The sequence below is a fragment of the Ovis aries genome, chromosome 2 (genome assembly GCF_016772045.2).
Source record: "Ovis aries strain OAR_USU_Benz2616 breed Rambouillet chromosome 2, ARS-UI_Ramb_v3.0, whole genome shotgun sequence".
NCBI lineage: Eukaryota > Metazoa > Chordata > Mammalia > Artiodactyla > Bovidae > Ovis > Ovis aries.
Window position 1 is genome coordinate 117,874,612 of NC_056055.1, and position 21,754 is coordinate 117,896,365.

Below are 21,754 nucleotides of genomic sequence, written 5' to 3' on the forward strand. Positions count from 1 at the left end.
CCGGCACCTGACCCCTTGGGCTGCGGGTGCCTAGCAGCAAGGAGTGACATCTGCTGGGCAGGGGCAGCTCATGGAGGTGTCGGCCCCATGGCCCTCCTGTGGGTCCTTTGGGGCCCCCCGCCCCAGCAGCCTCTGGGCTGTCTTCTGGGGTCATTGCCATCTCTTGGGGAGGTGGCTTCTGCCCCGACTCTGCCATCCCTGCCCCTCGCCTCCCTCCCCAGCACTTCGTCTGCGCCAAGTGTGAGAAGCCGTTCCTGGGGCACCGGCATTATGAGAAGAAGGGCCTGGCCTACTGTGAGACCCACTACAACCAGGTGCGGCTTGAGGCAGGGCAGTGGGATGCGGTGCTGCGGGGAGCCAGTGAGGGCGGGCTGGCCGGAGAGGGTATGGGGCAGCCTCCCTCCCTGGGAGCCCCGTGGCGGGTGCTGAGTGGGCTCTGTGCCCCAGGCCTGTGTGCTGAGTGTCTCGGGACCTGGGCAGCCCCTGTGACCTCAGTGTCCCCGTTTGGGAAATGTGCCCTGTGGCCAGGCCTGTCGTGGGGACTGCGTGAGATGGGATGTGGAGTCCTGGGCTCTCGGGGTGACATGTACTGAAGTCCCCCTCCCTCCTATCAGGCCCAGCAAAACTGCCCAGAGGATGGGCTTCCACCCTGACCACACCGCTCAGGACACCAGGGCAGGAGAGGGGCCTTAGAGGGGGCAACACCTCCACCTGTGTTTCCTGGGGGGCGGTGATTCTGACCAGCCCTCAGGCCCAAGGCTGTGCCCTAGTCCAGGAGGCCTAGGAGGCCCGGGAGGCCTGGGCAGATGACAGGAGCTGCCCTTTGGGGTGGGGTGGGGCCACACCCCTGGCCCAGGGCCAGGGGCATGAACGCCCTCAGCGTGTTTCACCTCCTGCTCTGTCCACAGCTCTTTGGGGATGTCTGCTATACCTGCAGCCACGTGATTGAGGGCGATGGTGAGCACCACCCCCCTGCCCCCCCCCCCTCCCCCCATCCCTGGGCCCACTTCCTGCCCCAGCCCCTGTCCCCTGCGCTCTCTGGGCTTGTGCGTCCTGCAGCTGTGTGCCCAGCTGGCCCTCCCTGTGCTCAGGGAGCCCTGTGGCTGACCTGTGGGGTCACTGAGCCTGCGTCTGCCTCCACAGTGGTGTCAGCCCTCAACAAGGCCTGGTGCGTGCACTGCTTCTCCTGTTCCACCTGCAACAGCCGGCTCACCCTGAAGTAAGTGGCGCGCCCACCCCTCACTGCAGCCCCGCCCTTCCCCCACTCCCTCACCCTGCCCCCACTGCCCGCCCCCCCCGCACCCCCGCACCCCCCCGCCCCCTTGCAGCCCCCCGCCCCCCCGCACTGGAGAGGAGCCGCTGTGGGCGGAGACCCACACAGCACCCCTCTCCTCCCCTTCCCGCTCCTGGAGCCTGCTGGGGACTCCCGTTGGAGTTGGCTTTCCGTGGTTTCTCCCCTTCATTGGGCCTTCCCTGAATGCCCACTGACATCGGCCCCTGGGGATGCAGTGGGCACACGGGCAGCCCCCACCCCGAGCAGGGAGGTCCAGGGACCCTCAGGGCACAGCGGGAAGAAGAGTCGCACTGAACTCTGGGGAAGGAAGAGCCCGGGGCTGCACACTCAGAGCCAAAGGAAGCAGACCTCCTCCAGGAGAATGAAAGGGGCAGGCCAGCCGGAGCTGGAGCCTGGTCTCCCAGGACAGCAGAGAACCTTCCCATGGAAGGTTCTGGAGTGTCAGCATTCGAGAAAAGTCTCTAGGCAGAAAGGCAGGCCTGGAGGCCCATCTCCTACCTCCAGAGGTCTACCGTGACCTCTGGCCACAAAGTCACGCCCAGGGCGGGGGACAGGCTGTAGAAGGCGGTGTGCTCCGGCCTGGGGCCCAGAGGAGACCCCACCCCTCCTGACTGCTGCCTGTCCTCTCCAGGAACAAGTTTGTTGAGTTCGACATGAAGCCGGTGTGTAAGAGGTGCTATGAGAAGTTCCCGCTGGAGCTGAAGAAGCGGCTGAAGAAGCTGTCGGAGCTGGCAGCCCGCAGGGCCCAGCCCAAGTCCTCGGGCCTGCACCCTGCCTGAGAGGCCCGCCCAGCTGGCCGCTTCCTGCTCGTAGCTCTTCTGCTGCCTGAAGCTTCGCTCCCCACTTCGGCTCCCTGAGCCCGCGGCATCTGGCTCCTGCCTCTCTGCTCAGCATCCCTCCGTCCCTCCTCCGCCTTCGAGCATCCCTTCTCTCCCTGCTTCCAGGAGGCCTCGGGGCAGGGGCCTGGGTGCGGTGTGCCTGTGACAGGCCCACATCCGGAGTCTCGGCCCAAGGTCCTCCAGGGCCAGGAGCAGATAGGGACCAGTGCCCCCTGACTCACCCTGCCCTGGCCTGCCCCATCCCTGCAGGAGGCCTCCTGGCAGCGTGGCCAGCCTCTGCCCCACGTGGCACAGATGGAGCCCCCAGCCGGGCAGCCACCCTGGGCCCTAGGCCACGCGGGTGGGGGGCCGCTGGTAAACTGTCCTTCTATCCCCACCACGTGCTCACTCAGTCAAGGAGGATCCCAGGACTCAGACCAGGCTGGCGCGTCCTGCGCTTCACCCCACACCACAGCTGGAGGGGCCCGGCGCACCCCGCCTCTGGGGCACATGCTGACTCCCTGGGTGCAGTCTGGAGCCAGGAGGTGGTGGTCCCCAGTGGGTGGCTCATTCCTGCCCTCCAGGAAGGACGTTACACCCGCACAATGAATGAAGGCTTCTTTACACCACCCCAGGGCCTGTGTGGTTTGTGGCATCAGGTGGACGTGCTGCCGCAGTGAGAAAGACAAAGACCAGATGGGACAGGCATCCCAGGGCAAGGCTGCAACGGGGCCTGGAGACAAGCTCAGCAGACACCCTCAGTCCTTGAGGGCCGGCCCCGTGGGGGAGGTCCAGGGCAAGCCCAGGCTCCAAGGCCCTGCATGCAGGTCCGCCCTGTGTGTGGGCAGAGGGGCCCACAGCTCCTCCAGCAGACCCCCCTGGCAGCCTCCCGTGCCGAGAGTGCTGCTGGGGAAGGAGAAGAGGTGTGCCAAGGGGCCCATAGAGGGTCCCTCCCCAGTCTGAGAAGCAGGAAGGGAAGGAGGTGGAAAGAAAGCTGAGACACGGAAGTCATTCTCAGGATGAAGCTGTCCTCCCTGTCCATGGGGGGATCATAGTGCTTTTTGCTTTTCACAGAAGGAACTTTTCCTGGCCAGCACCTCCTGGATCTCCTGCCCATCTAACCCACAACCCTCTTCTCTCACCGACACACACTCCCCAGTGCTCCATGAACGTTTATTGAACATTTCTAGGGGGTCCATGCATTGGAGAAGGAAATGGCAACCCACTCCAGTGTTCTTGCGTGGAGAATCCCAGGGACAGGGGAGCCTGGTGGGCTGCCATCTATGGGGTTGCACAGAGTCAGACACGACTGAAGCAACTTAGCAGCAGCAGCAGGGGGTCCTCTCCATCATCCACCTGTTAGCTGGGAGGCCTACCACTCCCGGTGCTGCCCTGGGCTCCTGCCTTTGCCCCTCATAGTCAGCACCCAGGGGAGGGACCCACTGGGGTGCCAAAGGGTGGGAGGGTGTGTTCTGGGAAGAGGGCAGACCTTGGGCCCAGAGGAGGGCCTTGGGTAAGCCCCACAAGGACCCTGACTGGGGAGGGCGGCTGAGTGGGCCAGAGGACCCTGCTCCTACAGGTAGCTTGAGACTGAGCCACGGGGGCCCCGCTGCCGGTTCACGGTGCTTATCAGCTGCTGCACGTATGAGGTCAGCAGGTCATCCATCTTGTAGCCCTGCGTTAGGGAAAGGTGGGGTACAGTTAGGCAGGGCGTGGACCAGGCCTTAGGGGGCAGACGTGGTGAAGAGAGAAGCAGGACCGTGTCTGGGCCCTGAGAACTCACCCCTCCTGGGACCACAGAGCCCCCGGCCAGGCCTGAGGCCCCCGAGTGACACGCCCAGCCCTTCCCGCACTGCACCTCCATCGAGTCCTCCACCACCCCAGCCTGGCCTGTCCCTGCCAGGCATGGGAGCCGGGCCCTCCCATGAGCAACTCACCCGGTGGCATCAGGGGTCAGGCTGTGGGAAAGCTAGTGTCCAGAGCCTCTGGGCACTTTGCGTCTGGGCTGGGAAAAGGGACATGGGGCCCCCGGAAGGCCCCCCGGGCCTGAAGCTCACCAGAGAGGTCTCACACAGCAGGCGGCTGCCCCGGCCCAGGCCCCCCAGCACCATGTGGAAGTAGGTGCTTCCGCTGCTCCAGCTGGCGATCTTGGTGAAGGGGTAGGTGGTGAGCAGGTCCTGCAGCCACAGCAGGTGGGTGGGTCAGAGCCAGCCAAAGCCCAGGAGGCCTGAGGGGCCCCGGGGCTGAACTGCTGCCCAGGATCCTCCAGAGCCCAGGGCTGACGTGTAGGAGGACGGGCGCCCAGCCCCCCTGCACGGGGGCCCCTCCGGCCCTGCCAGGGCCCTCTGCTACCTTGGTCTTGGGGTGGATGAGCAGGACCCCGTGCCGGTTGATGGCGATGAGGATGATGTCTGGGTGGGAGGGCTCCGAGGTTTGCTGCGGAGAGAGGGCGTCACAGGGATCACAGCCCCTCCCTGAGACGCACACACACACGCATGCCCTCCCAGACCTGGCCGTGGCCCTGCCTGTGGCTTGTCTGCAGGAGAAGCTCAGGTGACCAGGGCCAGAGCTGTGTGGGGTCTGCCTGGCCAGGACGGCGGGTCTGGGGTGCCACCTACCTTCACCTCGAAGAAGGCAGACCCAAAGGTGGGCCACCGGCAGATCCACTTCAGGAAGGCCACCTTGGCCTCCTCCACTGTCTTGTCCTTGTGCTTGTTGCAGGCCAGGAGGATGTTCTAGGGGAAGCCAGGGCCAGTGAGGTCTCAGTGGAGACCACAGCCTGGCTGGGCCACCACCTGAGGCCCTGCAGCCCCGGCCAGAACAACGGCTGCTGCCTGAGGCCGCGGGTGGCAGACCCAATCCACCTTCCCACAGCCACACGTGGGCAGGGCCCCTATGGTGGCCGCAGCTAAGGGCCCCCTCCCCAGCCCCCAACAAGGACCTTCTTCCATTCCTCCAGGGACATTAGGCGCGTGAGGTTCTCAGGCACGAGTTCCCGCAGGATCTTGGGGATGCTGGCTGGCTGGGGCCGGTCATCACCAAACCTGGCCTTGTAGATTAGGCCGGCCAGGTGGATGGCATCCTCCCTGGAACACTTGTGGAACCCACGCAGGTACTTGGGCAGCTCCTGGGTGAAGGGAAAGCTGGACTTTAGGCTCCTGCCACCCCCAGCTTTGCGCTCAAGTGGTACCCCAGTAGAATGTAGGAAACGGAGCCTCAGAGAGATAAGGTCCTCAGGGTTAGGTTTCCAGCGGAGGGGAGACGGCTGAGCGTGGGTAGGGCTCCCCAACGCCTCACTGCAGAGCCGGGCCTGTCTACCCCTTCAGGGCAAGGCCTAGCACTTGGCAGGCTCGGGACCCTCTGGGCCCTCCCCTCACTGGTAGGCATGTTGCAGGTGAGGGTACAGCCACTGTCTGCAGGTGCCACTGCCCCAGGGCACTGCTCTCCATCTGCTCCTGGCTCCAGAACCCTGACCAACCATGAGGCCCTGGGCAGGAGGTGGGTGGCCCTGGGCAAAGAGGCCATGTCCCACTCTGAGGGCAGGTGTGACTGAGTGAGAGTGGCCCCAACACCCCCCAGGAGGTGGCCCGGTACCTGGTGGTAATGAAGGATGGTGTCTGCCTTCACATCCTTCCCAGGGGCCACGTTGAGCCACAGTTTCCGCATGAAATACACCTGATAGGGGATGGTCACAGGGGCCCCTGGGCAGGGGCAGCAGTGAGCACAGAGCCTGTCCCTGGCCAGGCAGGCTCTGAGGCCTTACCCCCACTCCTGCACCCTGCCACTTGGCCCTCCCACGTCGCTGCTGTGTCTGCTACCATGACCTCCCCCTTGGGAAGCCTCCATGCCTCTTTCTCCCTGGCCCCCAGCCCCTCCTCAGCCTTCAGGACGAGTGGGCGCTCCCAGATCTCCCTGCAGGGTCAGACTCCCTTCTGCCCCCCCTTCATCACCCCAAAGTCCGGCCATGTGTTCTAGGCCTGCCCCATGCCTGCCCCTGCCCGAGCTGGCAGAGCTCTCAGGGCAGGGCCTCACTGGCTGGCCCCAGGCCTGGCCATACCCACGAGCCAGGGCACCTGAGGGGAATGAATGAACATGGGCCATGCGGGAGGGTCCAGGGGAGCTGTCTGACCCTGGCCCAGGAGGCAGACAAGCTCTGCTTCACCTCACATCCCAGCAACACCCTCCTCTGTGGCCCCAGCCTGGCTCCCAGAACCTTCTGCTCACCTTCCTTCTGGGGCTTGTTCTTCTTTACCCAGTCGGACACGTGCCGCAAGGAGTCAAAGAAGTAGTCTCCCTCCTTCTGGCTGATGACCTGGGGCAGGTGGAGACGAGGGTACAGGCAGGCAGGTAGGTGTGCAGAAGGCCAGGTGTCACCCTGGGGCTCCGTGACCCCTCTCGCCTGTGTGCCTGTGAACCTCGGCGGGCTGGCCCAGTGCCGGTGGGAGACCCCCGCCCGCCTTAACTGCCTTCCCTCCCGCCCCCTGGCCTGTGGGCCACACACCTTGTCTGCGATCTTGATGAAGAGGCTGCAGCCCTCCCAGGAGGCAAGCTGCAGCCGGGCGGCGATGCTGTCACAGGCGTCCCGCACCCGGGTGTTGGCACCCACCTCCAGCATCTGGGCAGAAAGGTGCACTGGCTCAGCTCTGGATAGCCCTCTGAGCCCTGCTGGCTAAGGCTGGGCATGCCCTGTCCTGAGAAGGCTGAGACTACCCCTCTAGAGACCTGGCCAGATGTGTGCACTGTTTGTCACAGGGCTCACTGTCTCGGGGTACCCAAGAGGCCTGGCTGTTTCCGCTTGCTCTGAGAGCCTGCAGCCAGACTGGGAACTTCCCATCACGGGTTCTGCCATCTCCAGGCCACAGTCCACTTGGGGAGGGCCGTGAGGTCATCACCCCCTCTTCTCCCTCCACCGCTGCCATTTAGCCCAGGGTCTCCCACTGGAGGGAGGGATGGCAACCCACTCCAGCACTCTTGCCTGGAGAATCCTTTGGACAGAGGAGGCTGGTGGGCTACAGGGGTCCATAGTGTCGCACGGGGTCAGACACGACTGAGCGACTGAGCACGCACGCGTGCACTCCCACCTCGCGCCTGTCTCTTCCGCTGTCCCCACAGCCAACTGGGCTCCATCCATAGGCACCTCATGGGCTCCTTGCTCACTGCGGCTTCAGGACTGGGTGGAAGCCCCAAGGGGTCTCTAGGCCCTGGAACTCAGCCTCGTTGCCCAGCCTCCTGGCCTCCTCACTCCTGCGCCTGGCCTGGAAGGCCCCCGATGCCTTTGGGGCATCCCAACTCCCCGCCATACTACAGCCTCACCAGGGCCAGTAGTCCCCTGCATGACCCGGAGCTCCTGCGGGCGCCCAGCACTCAGTTCATGCTGGTGGGGGCCAGCGAGAGCGGAGCCGTATTTTCACAGGAGAGGGGCGAGGAGCGCACAAGGGGAGACAGTCCGTTTGAACTCACACAGCTGTGTCCGTAGGTGTCTCCCAGCCCTCCTAGAGTGACCCCAGTGGGGAAGTGCCTTGCTCTGGCTGTGAGCCCTGGTGGCGGTGGGGGGTGGGGTGGGGGAGGGAGGCTCACCTCGCTCGTGTCGTTGGGCAAGTGGACCTTGTGGCAGACGCGGGAGACGTTCTGCTCAGCGGCCTCCACCTCCACCTGGTGCGGCGGCTGCTTCCGGGGCCCTGTCCTGGAGCCAAGTGCGTGCTGCACGGGCCACCCACCACCCCCACCCAGGCCCGGCCCCGGCACCAGCCTCTAGCTCAGCTATGTGCCATGCACACAACGGAAGCTAAGCCCGGAGACGCGCATGGTGGAGCCCAGGTCAGGGCGGGGAGCTGCCCTGTGGAGGCGCTGGGCACATGCCCCATAGGAGGCGGCAGAGGCCAGCCTGGCCTCATCTCCCAGGAGCCCCAAGGTTTGAGGACACACGTGGGGAGAGGACCAGGCTGGGCAGGCCACCAGTGGGCAGGGTGGGTCGTGTTCCCATCTTCACATAGCCGGGCATTGGGTATGGGCCTCTTCATACCCAGGTGGCCACTCATGGCAAGAAACTCCACCAACCCCTCCAGCCTCCCTGCAGCCCTCCTGGGCCTCTCTTTGTGTCTTCCTCCCTGGTTGCTGGGACTGGGTCCTATCTCCCCAGACTGATACTACTTCAGAGAGGAAGCTGAGTCTGGCTCCTCTGGCGGGTGTCCCCACTGGAACACGATCCTGGGAGACTGGAGGCTGCCCCTCTTAGCCCGGCACTCCCAGACCAACGTTCCAGGAGCACCTAGGAGTTGGCAGGCTCACCTCAGGACCCTCTGGATGCGGCGGCTGCAGTCGGGTGCCAGCACCTTCCTTCTCCGCGTGTCTATGAATTTCTGGGCGTGTGGCAGCAGCGCCTTGCCGGGTGGGAAGAGGCCAGTGCAGAGCCATAGCAGCTGCCAGCCCCTCTCCTCGCTGTACCTGTGGGCGGCAGCACAGGTCAGCCCAGGAGGGGCCCCTCCTGGAGGCCCGGCCCGCCAGCACTGCAGGGAGATGGGGCTCTATGTAGGATTATCACGTGAGCAGAGGCCTGCCTGAGGCCCTGGGCAAGGAGGCCACTGCCCTGCTGCCAATGCCACCAAAGTGTTCCCGCTCACAAGAAGGGGAGGGAGTGCTATTGTGCCCATTTTGTGGAGGAGAGCACTGAGGTTTAGAGAAGCCAGGGGACAAAGGAGACAGGGTCGGAGAGGTACGGCCCAGGGCAAAAAGTCCCAACACCCCCCGCCCAGTGTTACAACGAAGGCTGCCTTTACGAGGTAGGGGCTGGGGGAAGGACCAAGGGGGCCCCGGGCACATCAACCCTGTGCCCGCTGTGCCTTCCATCCCTCCCCGCTGCCCACAGACCTCTTGGTGTTGTGCGTCAGCTGCTTCAGGATCTGGCAATAAACCTCGTCCTGCAGGATGGCCTCCTGGAGGGCTGATGAGAAGATCTGGTCGGTGAGCTCCAGGGAGGTCCAGGCCTGCCGAGATGGGTAGTCACCCATGTACCTGAGGATGGGTGCAGCCGTCAAGGAGCAGCGCCCATCACCACCGATCCTGAGTCTGGCCGGGAGCTGATCCCCCGCCACCCCGGGGCACCTCACTGCCTCTGGAGCAGCCCCCTGCCCTGAGAGGCCTGGCCCTCGGGTGGGCCGGCCGTGGGGCCCGTGCCCACAGGCTTGGTGTGGGGCTGGGGCAGGCTGGCTGGGAAAGGATATCAATGAAGATCTGACAGGCAGCATCCCGCAGCTCAGCGTTGGCGTGGACGCGCCGGAGCAGCGGCTGCCGCAGGGGCTCGGCCGAGTGGGCCCACAGCTGCCCCCGGGTTCGGGCCAGAGGCAGCACGGCTCTGCTGACGGTCTCCTTCTCTGGGATCCTGTGGGGATGGGGGCCAGGGTCAGGGTGTGCGCTGTTCCTTGTACCTACCCACCATGGGCCATGCACACACAGTGCAGAGAGAGCCCAGGGTTCCAGGGTGGGCCCCCACAGAGATGCCCTCTGCGCCCACAGCACTCCGCTAAGAAACGGGTGGGCCATGTCAGGGTCAGAGGGCCCCCTCCCTGCCCAGGGAGCCCAGGTGGGCGCGGCATCTGCTTCCATGGACCTGAGTGCCCAGGGAGCACAGAAGGGCTGGCTGGGCGGGGCCCGGGGTGGAGTAGGGTGTGCACCTGAAGAATTCATAGGAGAATTCCTCCAGCGTGTGCAGGTTCTCCTCGGGCTGCTCCTCAGGGGGCGCCTCTGTGGGCCTCCCCTCCTGGGCCGCCAGCTTCCGCTTCTCCGGTGACATGGCCAGCAAGCTCTGGGGGTGGGGTGGGGCACAGGTATGGGTGTCCAGAAGGCCCCACCCACAGGCTCCTCCTGGCCAGGTGTCCTCAGAGACTTGGGAGGGGCCAGGCCGCAGGGCTGGACAGGCCTGGACCTACCCCTCCTGTGTCTCCTGCTCTAGACCCCAGGACCAGTGGCTCAATGTTTCTGAACCTGTTTCCTTTTTCTTCAGGGGGCGCTCAGGCCCACCAGGCTCCCCTCTCCTGGGGCACTTCTCTTCAGGGGTATCCCTCACCCTGGCCCTGCTGGCCTGGCCCCCCACCTCCTTCGGGCCTCATCACTGATGTGTCTGACCCTCAGGGAAATCCTCCTGGACAGGGTGAACCCCCTCCTAGAATTTGCTCCTGTAACAAGTGCTGCTTCTTGGTGGCACTTTGCACACTTGCCATCAAGTGTGCCATCATCATTCGTCCAAGTCTCCTTGAGGGTGGAGATGCTTTGGTGTTTGATACTGTATTGTGGTACAGGGCACACAGTTGGCCCTCATACATGCATTTGGGAGGCCTGTCTGTCCTGTCTCCCTGCGGGGGGAGGCGCTGGTCTTGGGGGTTAGGGTGGCATGGTTGTCAGGGATAGGGAGGCTTAAGCCTCCTTGGGTCAGGGTTTTTAAACGACATTGAGGCAAGACGGGTTTACCCCCAGGACGCTCCCTGGTGGGAGGGGTGTGCACTGATTGAACACCTGCTGAGTGCCAGGTGGCGCCCCAGCCACTCACTGCACAAGCACTTCCTGCCTCTCCCAGAGGGGCGGCGGGGCTGGCAGGGCTGACATGACACCCAGGCTTTCTGGGGGGTGGGGCCCAGGCACCTGAGCTAGGACCCCAGGCCTGGCATCTCAGCCTCTTCCCCAGGTGTCCAGGGGTGCCCAGCTGAGGGCAGGCGAGCACGTGAGTTACCAGCAGCTGTGCTGAGGGCTTGGTGACTGTCGGGATGGCGTAGAGGCAGGAGGTAGGCACCAGTCCTGTCTTCTCGGTCCGGTCATTCTGGGCTAGGGTCCAGTTCTCAGAGGCCAGCAGGCCCTGCTTCTTTGTCAGGATCAGCAAGTCCCCCTTCTTAAAGGGCAGGAGGGTGGAATCCTCTACGGTCACACAGACACACACAAGAGATAGAGAGACAGTTTCCCCAGGGTTCAGCGGAGGCCAGGGGCCCTGCTGGCATCCTGTGGGCCATCCCCTCCGACAGGTGAGGAAACAGGGACACAGAACAGGGGGCCCAAGGCCACTCCGAGAATCACTGGGGCTAGGATTCCCCAAGCTCAGGCACTCGGGGGGCCTGGACAGACACAGCCGGGCAGGGAGAAGCTGAGGAGACTTGCTCTGAGGCCTGAGCAGGAAGTGGCCAGGGAGCTGTGAGGCAGATGGACCAAGGGGACAGAGGACCGGAAGGCTGTCACCGGCCCTGCCCAGGAGCTAAGTGATCTGTCTGAGCCTGTTTCCTCAGCTGTAAAATGGAGACTATCACCCCTCCCTCCTGGGGCTGCTGTGAGGATGGGATGGGCCATGGGGACAAAGCTTCTGCTGATGTTTCCAGGGCAGTTAAAACCCTGTGCACAGCCCTCCCCAGCTCCCCTACTTTCTGAAGCCTGATTTCCAGCTGTGCTGAGGGAAGCTCACCCTGCCCCCATCCCCACCCGCAAGCTATGCGGCCCTGGGTGAGCTGTGTTCTTCCTCTAAGCCACCAATCCTTGCCTGCAACACTGGATAACAGGGGAGGGTGTGTACTGCATGGGCTGGTGACCTGGCTGGCTCTCCCCCTGCTTCCAGAAGAAGGACATCCCTCGGTGCCCTTCACTTTGGAGGGGCTGAGAGCCCTCCTGAATTCCCTTATCTTGCAGGAAGGAGGGCCTTGCCCATGGGTGACCCTGCGCGCTTTGTGGCCTCTCTCCCTGTCTTTGCTCGAGCCCCTGCCCTCCACCTGCTTTGTGACCACCAGGGCCTGGAACAAGCAAGCCGCCCTCCCACCAGCCACATGAGCAGCCCCTCACCGGGCCCCCTCCCCGCCTGGCTGGGCACCTGTGGCCTTCCTGTCCTGCAGGGCCATGGCGAACACGGACCTCTCCTTCAAGCCCTCCAGAAACATGGCCACCAGCTCGGCGATGGCCACGCTGCTGGGGGACCGGAACTCATACTCCTCTTCATGCAGCGTGCACAGCGTCAGCCTCTGCCCACCCCGGGCCTCCCTGAGGGGGGAAGGGGGCAATGTGACCAGAGGCCTGCCCCACCCTCCCCCTGGGTCCGCCCCTCAACAGCCTGAGGGGTGACCTGCCCAAGTTACAGAGTCCAGAGAGCCAACCTTCGCACCATGAAGCCCTCTTACAGATGAGGAAACTCCAGTGTGTCTGGAGCCATACAGGGCCTGGGGCTGAGCATGGGTCTGCCCTAGCCCCGGACTCTCTGTGTGCGTGGGCAGATGAGCCAGAGCTTAGAGTCCTGTTCTATGGGTTTCAAAGGCAGTGGTGGTGCCAAGCCTGTCTGTGGAGTCAGCTCTGGGCAGGCAAGGAGATGGTGTACCAGCCTGGGTGAGTTTGGGTGAGCTACCCAGCTTCTGCGGGCTTCCCTGGTAGCTCAGCTGGTAAAGAATCCGCCAGCAATGCAGGAGACCCTGGTTTGATTCCTGGGGTGGGAAGATCCCCTGGAGGAGAGCATGGCCACCCACTTCAGTATTCTTGCCTGGGAAATCCCATGGACACAGGAGCCTGGCAGGCTATAGTCCATGGGGTCGCAGAGTCGAACACAACTGAGCGCCTAAGCACCTACCCTCTGCATGCCTCTGTTTATTCATCTGCAGAGTGTGGGGTGATGGGGAGACTTATCGGAATAGAAGAGAGCACCTAGCACAGTCCGCCTCAGTGAGTGGTGCCAGCATGTGCCCTGCACACTGGGAATGACTATAATGGTCATGCCACACTAGGGTGTGTTTTAACCAAGGAGGGGCCCTGGCAGGGCACAGGCAGGCCTTCCAGAAGGGCGTGGAGGCCTTCTCAGTAGATGAGAGCTGGGGGCGGGGTGTCTGGGGCACGCATGGCATGCAAGGTGGTCCTCACTTTGCTCCACACCCTGCACACACAGGCCTGTCCCTCACTCCCTCTCCCAGACTGCTGGCACCTCCACGTGAGCAGCACCCACCAGCGAGAAGAGAAGAAACCTAGAAGCGAATGGATGCCCTGAAGGCTGCAACCTTATGTGCCTCTTTCCGGGGGAGCTGGGCTCTAGAGGAAGCTCGAGGGGGCAATCGGTGGTGTGAGGACGCACTGCTGGCCCCAGGACAGTGGAGGGTGGGGCCTGAGCCAATGGCCATCATGCCGCACGTATGACGCGGTGTGAGCCAGTTGGGCCCCCAGGGACAGTGTGCCCCACCCCTCTCGCGGTCTCTCCTGGAGCCCCAAGGACTGAGGTTGTGGGGACAGGCAGGTTTGGGGCTTCCCTCGGAGCACCCACCTGTTGGTGATAAGACTCATGACCTCGAGGAAAGAAAGTTCTAGGAGCACCTTCTCCTTCTGGTCCAGGAAGTACAGCCCCTTCCAGTTAACAGCCAAGATCAGCTGAGTCTTGGGCAGTCGGGGGCCTGGCAGAAGGAGAGAGGGGTGTGAAGCCAGGGCTGGTCCAGGCTGGGGGCCCACTGGCACCCTCTTATACATCAGACACCATTACCTGAGAGTGTGGTGACTTCAAAGAGCCGGGAGAAGAGCAGTGGCCACTTCAGGCAGGCAGTGTCCACCACCTGCTCCTGCACGGTCAGTGGCCTGGCCTGCTTCTGGGTATAGGGAGCCTGCATGGAGGTTGCAATGAGTCACCTCCGTCACTTACCCCCCAGCTAACTCCTCACCCAGTGCCCAGGGAACTCATTTGCTGGATCATTCTGTGAAGTTGCCACCTAAAGCCAGGCCAGTGTCAGTGAGAGTCAGGTGAGGGACTCTGGTGGGCTGGGGAGGGCCCATCACTGGTGCTTCTGATCCCCACTTTAGAATCAGAGCTCCCGAGGGCCGGAGGGCCAGGCTGCTGCTCGCTGCCTGAGCCTGGAAGACAATGAGGGGCACATGCAGGTGTCTGTGGGCCCCTGTCTGCGGCCCCTGTCTGCGGGCTCAGATTGGCTCTCACCAACACCGGCCTCCTGTGGCTACATGTTGCTCCGTGCTCGAGGCCCGCGTTGGTGTCTGTCTGTGTGTTGGTGGTGCTCCACTCTGCCTCTCTTCTACACATTTGGGAGGCGTCTCTCAGGGACCTTCATCTCAATCCCCCTCCCCAGTCCTGTCTCACCTTCCTCCCTCCCTCACCCTTGGCTCTATCTGACCTTCACCCTTCCCTCTTCCCATCTTCACAGATCTGTAACATCCAACTGTAATATCGCGGCTGTAACATCCAGTTGAGCTTTCCTGTTATGGTTTGTTGGATAAAATGTTGTTTCTCTTGTTCCTTCCTTAAAAGGTGGTTGGGTAACATTCATATACTGAATCAGGGGATGTAAATGGACACATCCCGAGATCTGGCACTTTGAAACACATATCAGGGATTTTAGAACATTCATGCGTGCTCATTCACTTTAGCCATGTCTGACTCTTTGTGGCCCTATGGACTGTAGCCTGCCAGGCTCCTCTGTCCATGGAATTCTCCAGGCAAGAATACTGGAGTGGGCTGCCATGCCCTCCTCCAGGGGATCTTCCCGGCAGGGGCTGAAGCCCTGTCTCTTACGTCTCCTGCATTGGCAGGCGGGTTCTTTACCACGGGCACCACCTGGGAAACCCAACATTTGTACTCTGAAATCCCTTTTCAAGAAATTGATCTTGACGAAATAACCATCAAGCATATAAAAGTTTTATCTACAAAGAGATTCACTTCATCATTTTAACAGTGAAAGTGGGACATGACCTTGAAATTCACCAGTGAATGAATTGTAGCTCATGAATACGGTACTCTTCAGCCCTTAAAAACAGATTGGTATTTGGTGACACAGAAATAAGGGCCCAAACTATTATGCAAAGTGAAGAAGCAGGTTGAAAGCTGTCTAATGATGATTACATTTTAATTTTTTAAAAAGGTGTGTTTCCTAACAATGAAAAAAGAGAAAGAGAAATTAAGGAAACAATCCTTTCACCATTGCAATGCAAATAATAAAATACTTAGGAATAAATTTACCTAAAGAAACAAAAGACTTATATATAGAAAACTATAAAACACTGATGAAAGAAATCAAAGAGGTCACAAACAGATGGAGAAATACCATATTCATATATAGTGAAAATGAGTATACTACCCAAAGCAATCTACAGATTCAATGCAATCCCTATCAAGCTACCAACAGTATTTTTCACAGAACTAGAACAAATAATTTCATAATTTGTATAGAAAGACAAAAAAACCTCAAACAGCCAAAGCAATCTTGAGAAAGAAGAATGGAACTGGAGGAATCAACCTGCCTGACTTCAGGCTCTACTACCAAGCTACAGTCATCAAGACAGTATGATACTGGCACAAAGACCGCAATATAGATCAGTAGAACAAAATAGAAAGCCCAGAGATGAATCCACGCACTTATGGACACCTTATCTTTGACAAAGGAGGCAAGAATATACAATGGAGAAAAGACAATGTCTTTAACAAGTGATGCTGGGAAAACCGGTCAACCACCTGCAAAAGAATGAAACTAGAACACTTTCTAACACCATACACAAAAATAAACTCAAAATGGATTAAAGATCTAAATTTAAGACCAGGAACTATAAAACTCCTAGAGAAAAACATAGGCAGAACACTCTCTAACATAAATCACAGCAAGGTCCTCTATGATCCACCTCCCAGAGTAATGGAGATAAAAGCAAAAATAAACAAATGGGACCTAATTAAACTCAAAAGCTTTTGCACAATGAAAGAAACTATAAGCAATTTGAAAAGACAGGCTTCAGAATGGAAGAAAATAATAGCAAATGAAGCAACTGACCAAGAATTAATCTCAAAAATATACAAGCAGCTCATGAAGCTCAACATCAGAAAAATAAATGACCCAAACAAAAAATGGGCCAAAGAACTAAACAGACATTTCTCCAAGGAAGACATACAGATGGCTAAGATGAAAAGATGTTCAACATCACTCATTATCAGAGAAATGCAAATCAAAACCACAATGACATATCATCTCACGCTGGTCAGAATGGCTGCTATCAAAAAGTCTACAAACAATAAATGCTGGAAAGGGTGCGCAGAAAAGGGAACCCTCTTACACTGTTGGTGCGAATGCAAGCTAGTACAGCCACTATGGAGAACAGTGTGGAGATTCCTTAAAAAACTGGAAATAGAACTGTCATACGACCCAGCAATCCCACAGCTGGGCAAACACACCAAGGAAACCAGAACTGAAAGAGACACATGTACCCCAATGTTCATTACAGCACTGTTTACAATAGCTGGGACATGGAAGCAACCTAGATGTCCATCAGCAGATGAATGGATAAGAAAGCTGTGGTACATATACACAATGGAGTATTACTCAGCCATTAAAAAGAACACACTTGAATCAGTTCTAATGAGGTGGATGAAACTGGAGCCTATTATACAGAGTGAAGTAAGTCAGAAAAAAAAAAAAACCACCAATACAGTATTTTAATGCATATATACAGAATTTAGAAAGATGGTAATGAGGACCCTATACGTGAGACAGCAAAAGAGACACAGACATAAAGAACAGTCTTTTGGACTCTGTGGGAGGGGGCGAGGGTGGGATGATTTGGGAGAATAGCACTGAATCACGCATATGTGAAACAGATTGCCAGTCCAGGTTCAATGCATGAAACAGGGCACTCAAAGCCGGTGCACTGGGATGACCCAGAGGGATGGGATGGGGAGGGAGGTGAGAGGGGGTTCAGGATGGGGGACACATGTACACCCAAGGCTGATCCATGTCAATGTATGGCAAAAACCACCACAATATTGTTAAGTAATTAGCCTCCAATTAAAATAAATTAATTTTTTAAAAAAAGTGTGTTTCTTGCATTCCAATCATATGCACATGTCAGCTGTGTCCATGAGACTAAAGCAGTCTGGAAGGATAGGTACTGCAGTGTTAAGAGGGAGGAGCTCTTTGATGTGATACTATTGGTGATCTCCCCTTTTTCTTTGTGTTTGTCTTATTTTCTGGTTTATTTGGTAATGTCCACATTTTAGTGTTTACTGAAAAAACATCAGTGAAACTTAGGTTCCCTTTGGAAAACAGTGGTGTAAATTTCCTAATTCTTTACTCTCACCCCATCTCCCCTTCCCCAAAATGACGATGCCACTTCTTACTCTTGTTCATTTGGGTTCATGTGCATCTCTTGTCTCCTCTGCCTCGTACTAGCCCTAAAAAGTCCATGGCCTCTCCCCTGTAAACACATCCTTTGGGCTGGGAAACAACAAAAATAATCCTCAAGGTTTGCTTCCCCAATTCCTGTTCAGGGATTGTCCCCAAGAAATGATAGCGACCGCCCTGGGGAACAAAGCTTCTGTGGCCAAGCTTGTGTGAGGAATATTAGGCAAAACAATTGGGCTTCTCTCCTGCAGGACTCCTTGAAGCCTTTCCTCAGGGCTGTGTACTGTGATTCCTGAAGAGCAGGACAAAGCAAGCTGCATTCCCCCACTGCAGACGCGCACAGGACCCTTGTCTGCAAACCCACTCTGATCACGTCCTTTCCTGTGGCCGGAGTGCAGACTGCATCGGTCACCCTCCCTGCCCCGCCCTGAACTCGGGCAACCCCTGCTGTCTGAGCCATGCGCCTGGGGCTCATCTCCTGCAGCCAGGCCGTCAACCCGACAAACCAGCACTGCACTGCCTTTGAACTGCTGGCTGCCTGTCCTGCTGTTTCTTGGCTCCCAGTGCCACAGGGTAATTGAAGCCGGGGAAGGCTTCCCTGGTGGCTCAGATGGTAGAGAATCTGCCTGCAAAGCGGGAGACCCGGCTTTGATCCCTGGGTCGGGAAGATCCCTTGGAGAAGAAAATGGCTACCCACTTCAGTATTATTGCCTGGAGAATTCCACAGGCAGAGAAGTCTGGAGGGCTACAGTCCATAGGGTGTTAAAGAGTCAGATAAAACTGCGTGACTAACACACACACAAAAGCATTAACCAGAGGGTTTTATCCTCCCCCTTCCACCCCCTCACCCCATGCACAGCTCTTCTGCAGCAGCAGCTGCAGCACGGAGCCCACCAGCCCTTAGAGACGCCTTTGCACCCTCAGGACACACTGCAGAGCAAAGTACCCTATGAGGAAGGAGGCTCTGACAGAGGGGTGGTTTGGGACAACCCTGCGGGGAGGGGAAGAGAAGCAGGGGGATCAAGTCAGATGGCTGTCTTCTTGGGGAAGAGGCTGTGAGCCTCCAGGAACCACCTTTACTTGCTGTGGGCTGACCAAGCAGGTGTAGAGGAAGGGCAGCCCTCCCTGCCGTCCAGGCCAGCACCGGGCATTCAGGGCCCAGCAAGGGGACACCAATAAGGCCCAGGGCGGAACTGGGGCCAGGGTGAGGGTGTGCTCATGGTCAGCGGCTGGGGATGCCTTCTTGTACCCAAAAGCCAGGGCCCAGATTGACCCTGTAGTAGAGACCAGTGGAAGACTGAGCTGCCCAGACCAGCCAAGATGCCGTCTTGTGAGGGGGGTGAACCTGAATGAGATTGTTTAAACCTAGAGACATAGGGCTATGGTGACTGGGAGGTTAGTCTCCATCCCCTCAGTGAGTCGGGACTCATAATGGGATCTCCAGCCCCTCTAAATACCAAGGGGCCCACCACCTCCAAAAAGAGCTGCATAGCCAGAGTACACAGGCTGTGGGGAGGCTGACCTTGGCATAGGTGGTGGTGACCAGGCTGGCCCACTTCTCTGGGGTCTTGGTCCTGTACAGCTTGGAAGGGACACAGCTGGGCAGCAGCTCCCGGATGGCCTGGCTCCCGGCCGAGGCACCCAGCTGCACGTAGCAGTGCTGGGCCAGCAGCTCCACCAGCTTGTCCTCCTGCACAGCCCAGGGACACACACAGGAGCCGGGGTGGGGTGTGCATGTGAGAGCCCACTCTCCCCCAGGAAGCCTTGCCCCTGCTGAGCTCTCACCCCCCACAGCAGAGGACCTGCTAGGCAGCACCTGCCCCTCCCCCAACACAGCAGAGCCCCTGTGTGCCCTGACTGGGCCCAACACGGGCTGCGCTCCTGTCGGCAGGCCGGAGTCTCCCAGCAGCCCAGCTTGAAGATAAGGCGGGTGTCTGCATGCTCCTCGTTCAGCCTGCATGAGCCAATGAGTGTGCGGGACTGAGCTCTGGGGCCTGGGTGGAGCCCCAGCCCTGCTGAGTGAGGTGAGTGCTGTGGCTCAGTCACTGAGTCGTGTCCGACTCTTTGTGACCCCGCGGACTGCAGGACATCAGGTTTCTCTGTCCTTCCCTTGTGGACAAGGCCTTTACCCTGTCTCCCCCAGTCCTCACTGGGCAAAGGTGACCTCCCTGGTTGTTCCTGCAGAGCCTCTGCTAGGATTCATGTGGGCAGGAGCCTGTGTAAGTCACTAGCAGGCCTGACATACAGAAGGTTCCCTGCTCCAGGCGCCCCACAGGGACAAGCTACCCTGTTCTTTCCAAGGAGACAAACCTTGCCCAGCCATCTATTTGCCTGCCTTCTGACCCCACGCCCCCTTTGCCCCCACCTCTCCCTGCCCACTGCCCTGCTCCAGGCAGGCCTCCAGGACTGCCGCAGTTGCCTCTAGTCCCCAGCTCATCCTCTGGATTCAGGCCTGGGGAGCTCTGCACCCGCTGAACAGGCACAGCATTGCCCAAGGAGGTCAGGTGCGTGAGCTCCCCTACCCTGAGTCTCACAACCACACAGAAAGCTCTGGTGACTGCATCTTCCAGGAGAGAGCCAGAGGCTCAGAGAGGTGACCTAACGTTCCAAGGCCACACCTCCAGGAAGAGGCACAGGTGGGACCTGAGTTCAAGTGCTGGGACTCCAAGGTGGTGTTCCTGACCCCCAGGCCCTGCTGCCCCATGAGCAGCTGCTGCGGTGAGGCTAGGCGGACCTAGCGCTGATGGGGGCGGGGGTGGGCTTTGCTGCCGGTGGCAGATGCCTCAAACCCCAGAAGCTTGAGTGAACCTGTGGCTAGAGGAGGAGATGGAGTCTACTGGGCAGGGACAGCTGCTCCCAGAGGGCCACAGGGACCTGTACTCACAGATGCATCCCGGGCCCACTCCCCTCCCTCAGCCTCCTGCCCTCCATGACCCACCCGGCCTCCCCAGGGACATGGCTGGTGCCCAGCCCGGCTGCCCTCTGTCCCAAAGTCCCTGCCCTGGAACAGGGCCCTTCCCCAGGCTGTCTGAGAGGTGGGTCTTTGGGGCCCCGAGCGCTGTGGTCCCCTCACCTTCTCGAAAGGGTACTCGCCAAGCCAGACTCCATGGAGGATTTGGCGGTAAATGAGATGGGTGCTGACCGGGTCCTCCTGGGAGTCGTGCCACGGGGTGAAGAACTCCTTCCGGAAGTAGAGGCGCCAGGGCGCCTGGCGCTCACTCTCGCCCCTCTCCCGGGCCAGCTGCTCACACTGGGCCAAGGCATCCATCACGTGGTCACGCCCGCTGCCCAGGGACCAGAACTGAGACCAGAACCAGGGCGGCAAGGGTGAGCAACCACTGCGTGTCAGCCCCCCGGGGACACCTGCCTTTGCCATACCCATGGAGAGGTGTGGACATCAAGAGGACAGGAACGCTTCAGACTCCTCCCCATTGGGCGTGGCCTGTCATTCACCCCTAAACACCCCTAGACTCTCCCCCTGCCGGCCCCTCTCACAGGAGGCTCATGCCCACGTGACTGGGTTAGAATGCCTTGATTCACTGGCGTGTGTATACCCTGTTCTGAGAGTGGGAATCAGGGCATCTGGGTGGGGCGATGATGTGGGGTTCAGGATGGGGCAGCACTGGTGTGACCTCCACATGGATGCGTGGGATTCTGAGCTCCCCAGGGTGGGGGGCTTGGCGCAGGATGTAGGCACAGCAGGGGACCTTCCAGGTGTGTGTGTGTGAGATACTAGGCTGAGTGTGTGAGTGTTGGGCCAGGGAGCAGGCTGCCTGGTTAGGCGGCACGTCTGTGAGCGGGAGTTTGTGTTCACATCTGTGTTTGGCAGCTGGGAAGGTGAGTGGTGCCTAGGCTGGCGTGATACAAGGGCTGGCACTGCCCTGCGTGTGTGACGGAGGCAGGCGGTGGATGGGACCCCTGGCCAGTACCTTGTCGTACACGGCGACCTGCAGAGAAAAGCCCAGGTGGTCACTGAGCCCCTGCTTGTTGGCGATGTGCAGGCAGACTTCCCGAGACGTTGAGGCTGAGTCCACCATGACCGTCAGGCTCTCTCCAGTCGCCAAGCTGATATGGATCGGGATGTGCTTCTTAGACTTGACAGCCTGGGAACGGACGAAGACTCAGGTCTTCTGCCCAGGAGGCCCCTCGGCTCAGCTGCCTGCGCTGGAGCTCCTGGAACTCTGCGATGGGAGGCTGGCCCACCAGGCAAACTTCCCAACCCACTGCCCCTGCGGGCGCATTCCCACAGGTTCTTGGGCCAGGGCCTTCTGAAGCCCTGCCCAGCTCGGCAAGGCGTTTACGAAGTCCTGGCCAGCAGACATGGCTGCTGAACCGAGGGACCCGCCAAGGCAAGAGCTGTTTAAGCACCGTGCCCATGGGGTGCAGCCTGTACTGGAAGGCCCCATTTTAACATGAGTTCCCTGAGCTTTAGCGAGATTGGGTGACTCAGGATCACAGAAAATCAAAAAGCTCTAGGAGTGTAGAGTCTTGGACTCTGGAACGCTTTGGGTCAGAGGGAGCCACTGTTACTCTCTGTG

The 21,754-nt window shown here is 59.6% G+C and overlaps 2 protein-coding genes across 10 annotated transcripts in view; one reads left to right on the forward strand and one right to left on the reverse strand.

Annotated features, from left to right (window-relative positions):
* LIMS2 (LIM zinc finger domain containing 2) overlaps window positions 1-2,741 on the forward strand; it is a 42,407-nt gene extending 39,666 nt beyond the window's left edge. For all 8 annotated transcript variants that reach the window (XM_027964669.2, XM_027964670.2, XM_042243601.1 and 5 more), the window contains exons 7-10: window positions 222-314; window positions 909-957; window positions 1,144-1,219; window positions 1,926-2,741. In XM_027964669.2, coding sequence (XP_027820470.1) covers window positions 222-314; window positions 909-957; window positions 1,144-1,219; window positions 1,926-2,073 — 366 coding nt within the window. In that variant the 3' untranslated portion in view covers window positions 2,074-2,741. The remainder of the gene's footprint in view (window positions 1-221; window positions 315-908; window positions 958-1,143; window positions 1,220-1,925) is intronic.
* A 530-nt stretch (window positions 2,742-3,271) lies between these two features.
* MYO7B (myosin VIIB) overlaps window positions 3,272-21,754 on the reverse strand; it is a 97,347-nt gene continuing 78,864 nt past the window's right edge. For both annotated transcript variants that reach the window (XM_027964673.2, XM_060411074.1), the window contains 20 exons: window positions 21,146-21,319; window positions 20,290-20,517; window positions 18,739-18,906; window positions 13,589-13,706; window positions 13,376-13,502; window positions 11,951-12,117; window positions 10,835-11,016; window positions 9,783-9,913; window positions 9,333-9,490; window positions 8,980-9,133; window positions 8,401-8,556; window positions 7,690-7,795; window positions 6,614-6,727; window positions 6,337-6,424; window positions 5,707-5,813; window positions 5,054-5,239; window positions 4,731-4,847; window positions 4,465-4,548; window positions 4,170-4,289; window positions 3,272-3,787 (listed from right to left, as the gene is read on the reverse strand). In XM_027964673.2, the coding sequence (XP_027820474.1) occupies window positions 3,686-3,787; window positions 4,170-4,289; window positions 4,465-4,548; window positions 4,731-4,847; window positions 5,054-5,239; window positions 5,707-5,813; window positions 6,337-6,424; window positions 6,614-6,727; window positions 7,690-7,795; window positions 8,401-8,556; window positions 8,980-9,133; window positions 9,333-9,490; window positions 9,783-9,913; window positions 10,835-11,016; window positions 11,951-12,117; window positions 13,376-13,502; window positions 13,589-13,706; window positions 18,739-18,906; window positions 20,290-20,517; window positions 21,146-21,319 (2,787 nt within the window). In that variant the 3' untranslated portion in view covers window positions 3,272-3,685. The remainder of the gene's footprint in view (window positions 3,788-4,169; window positions 4,290-4,464; window positions 4,549-4,730; window positions 4,848-5,053; window positions 5,240-5,706; window positions 5,814-6,336; window positions 6,425-6,613; window positions 6,728-7,689; window positions 7,796-8,400; window positions 8,557-8,979; window positions 9,134-9,332; window positions 9,491-9,782; window positions 9,914-10,834; window positions 11,017-11,950; window positions 12,118-13,375; window positions 13,503-13,588; window positions 13,707-18,738; window positions 18,907-20,289; window positions 20,518-21,145; window positions 21,320-21,754) is intronic.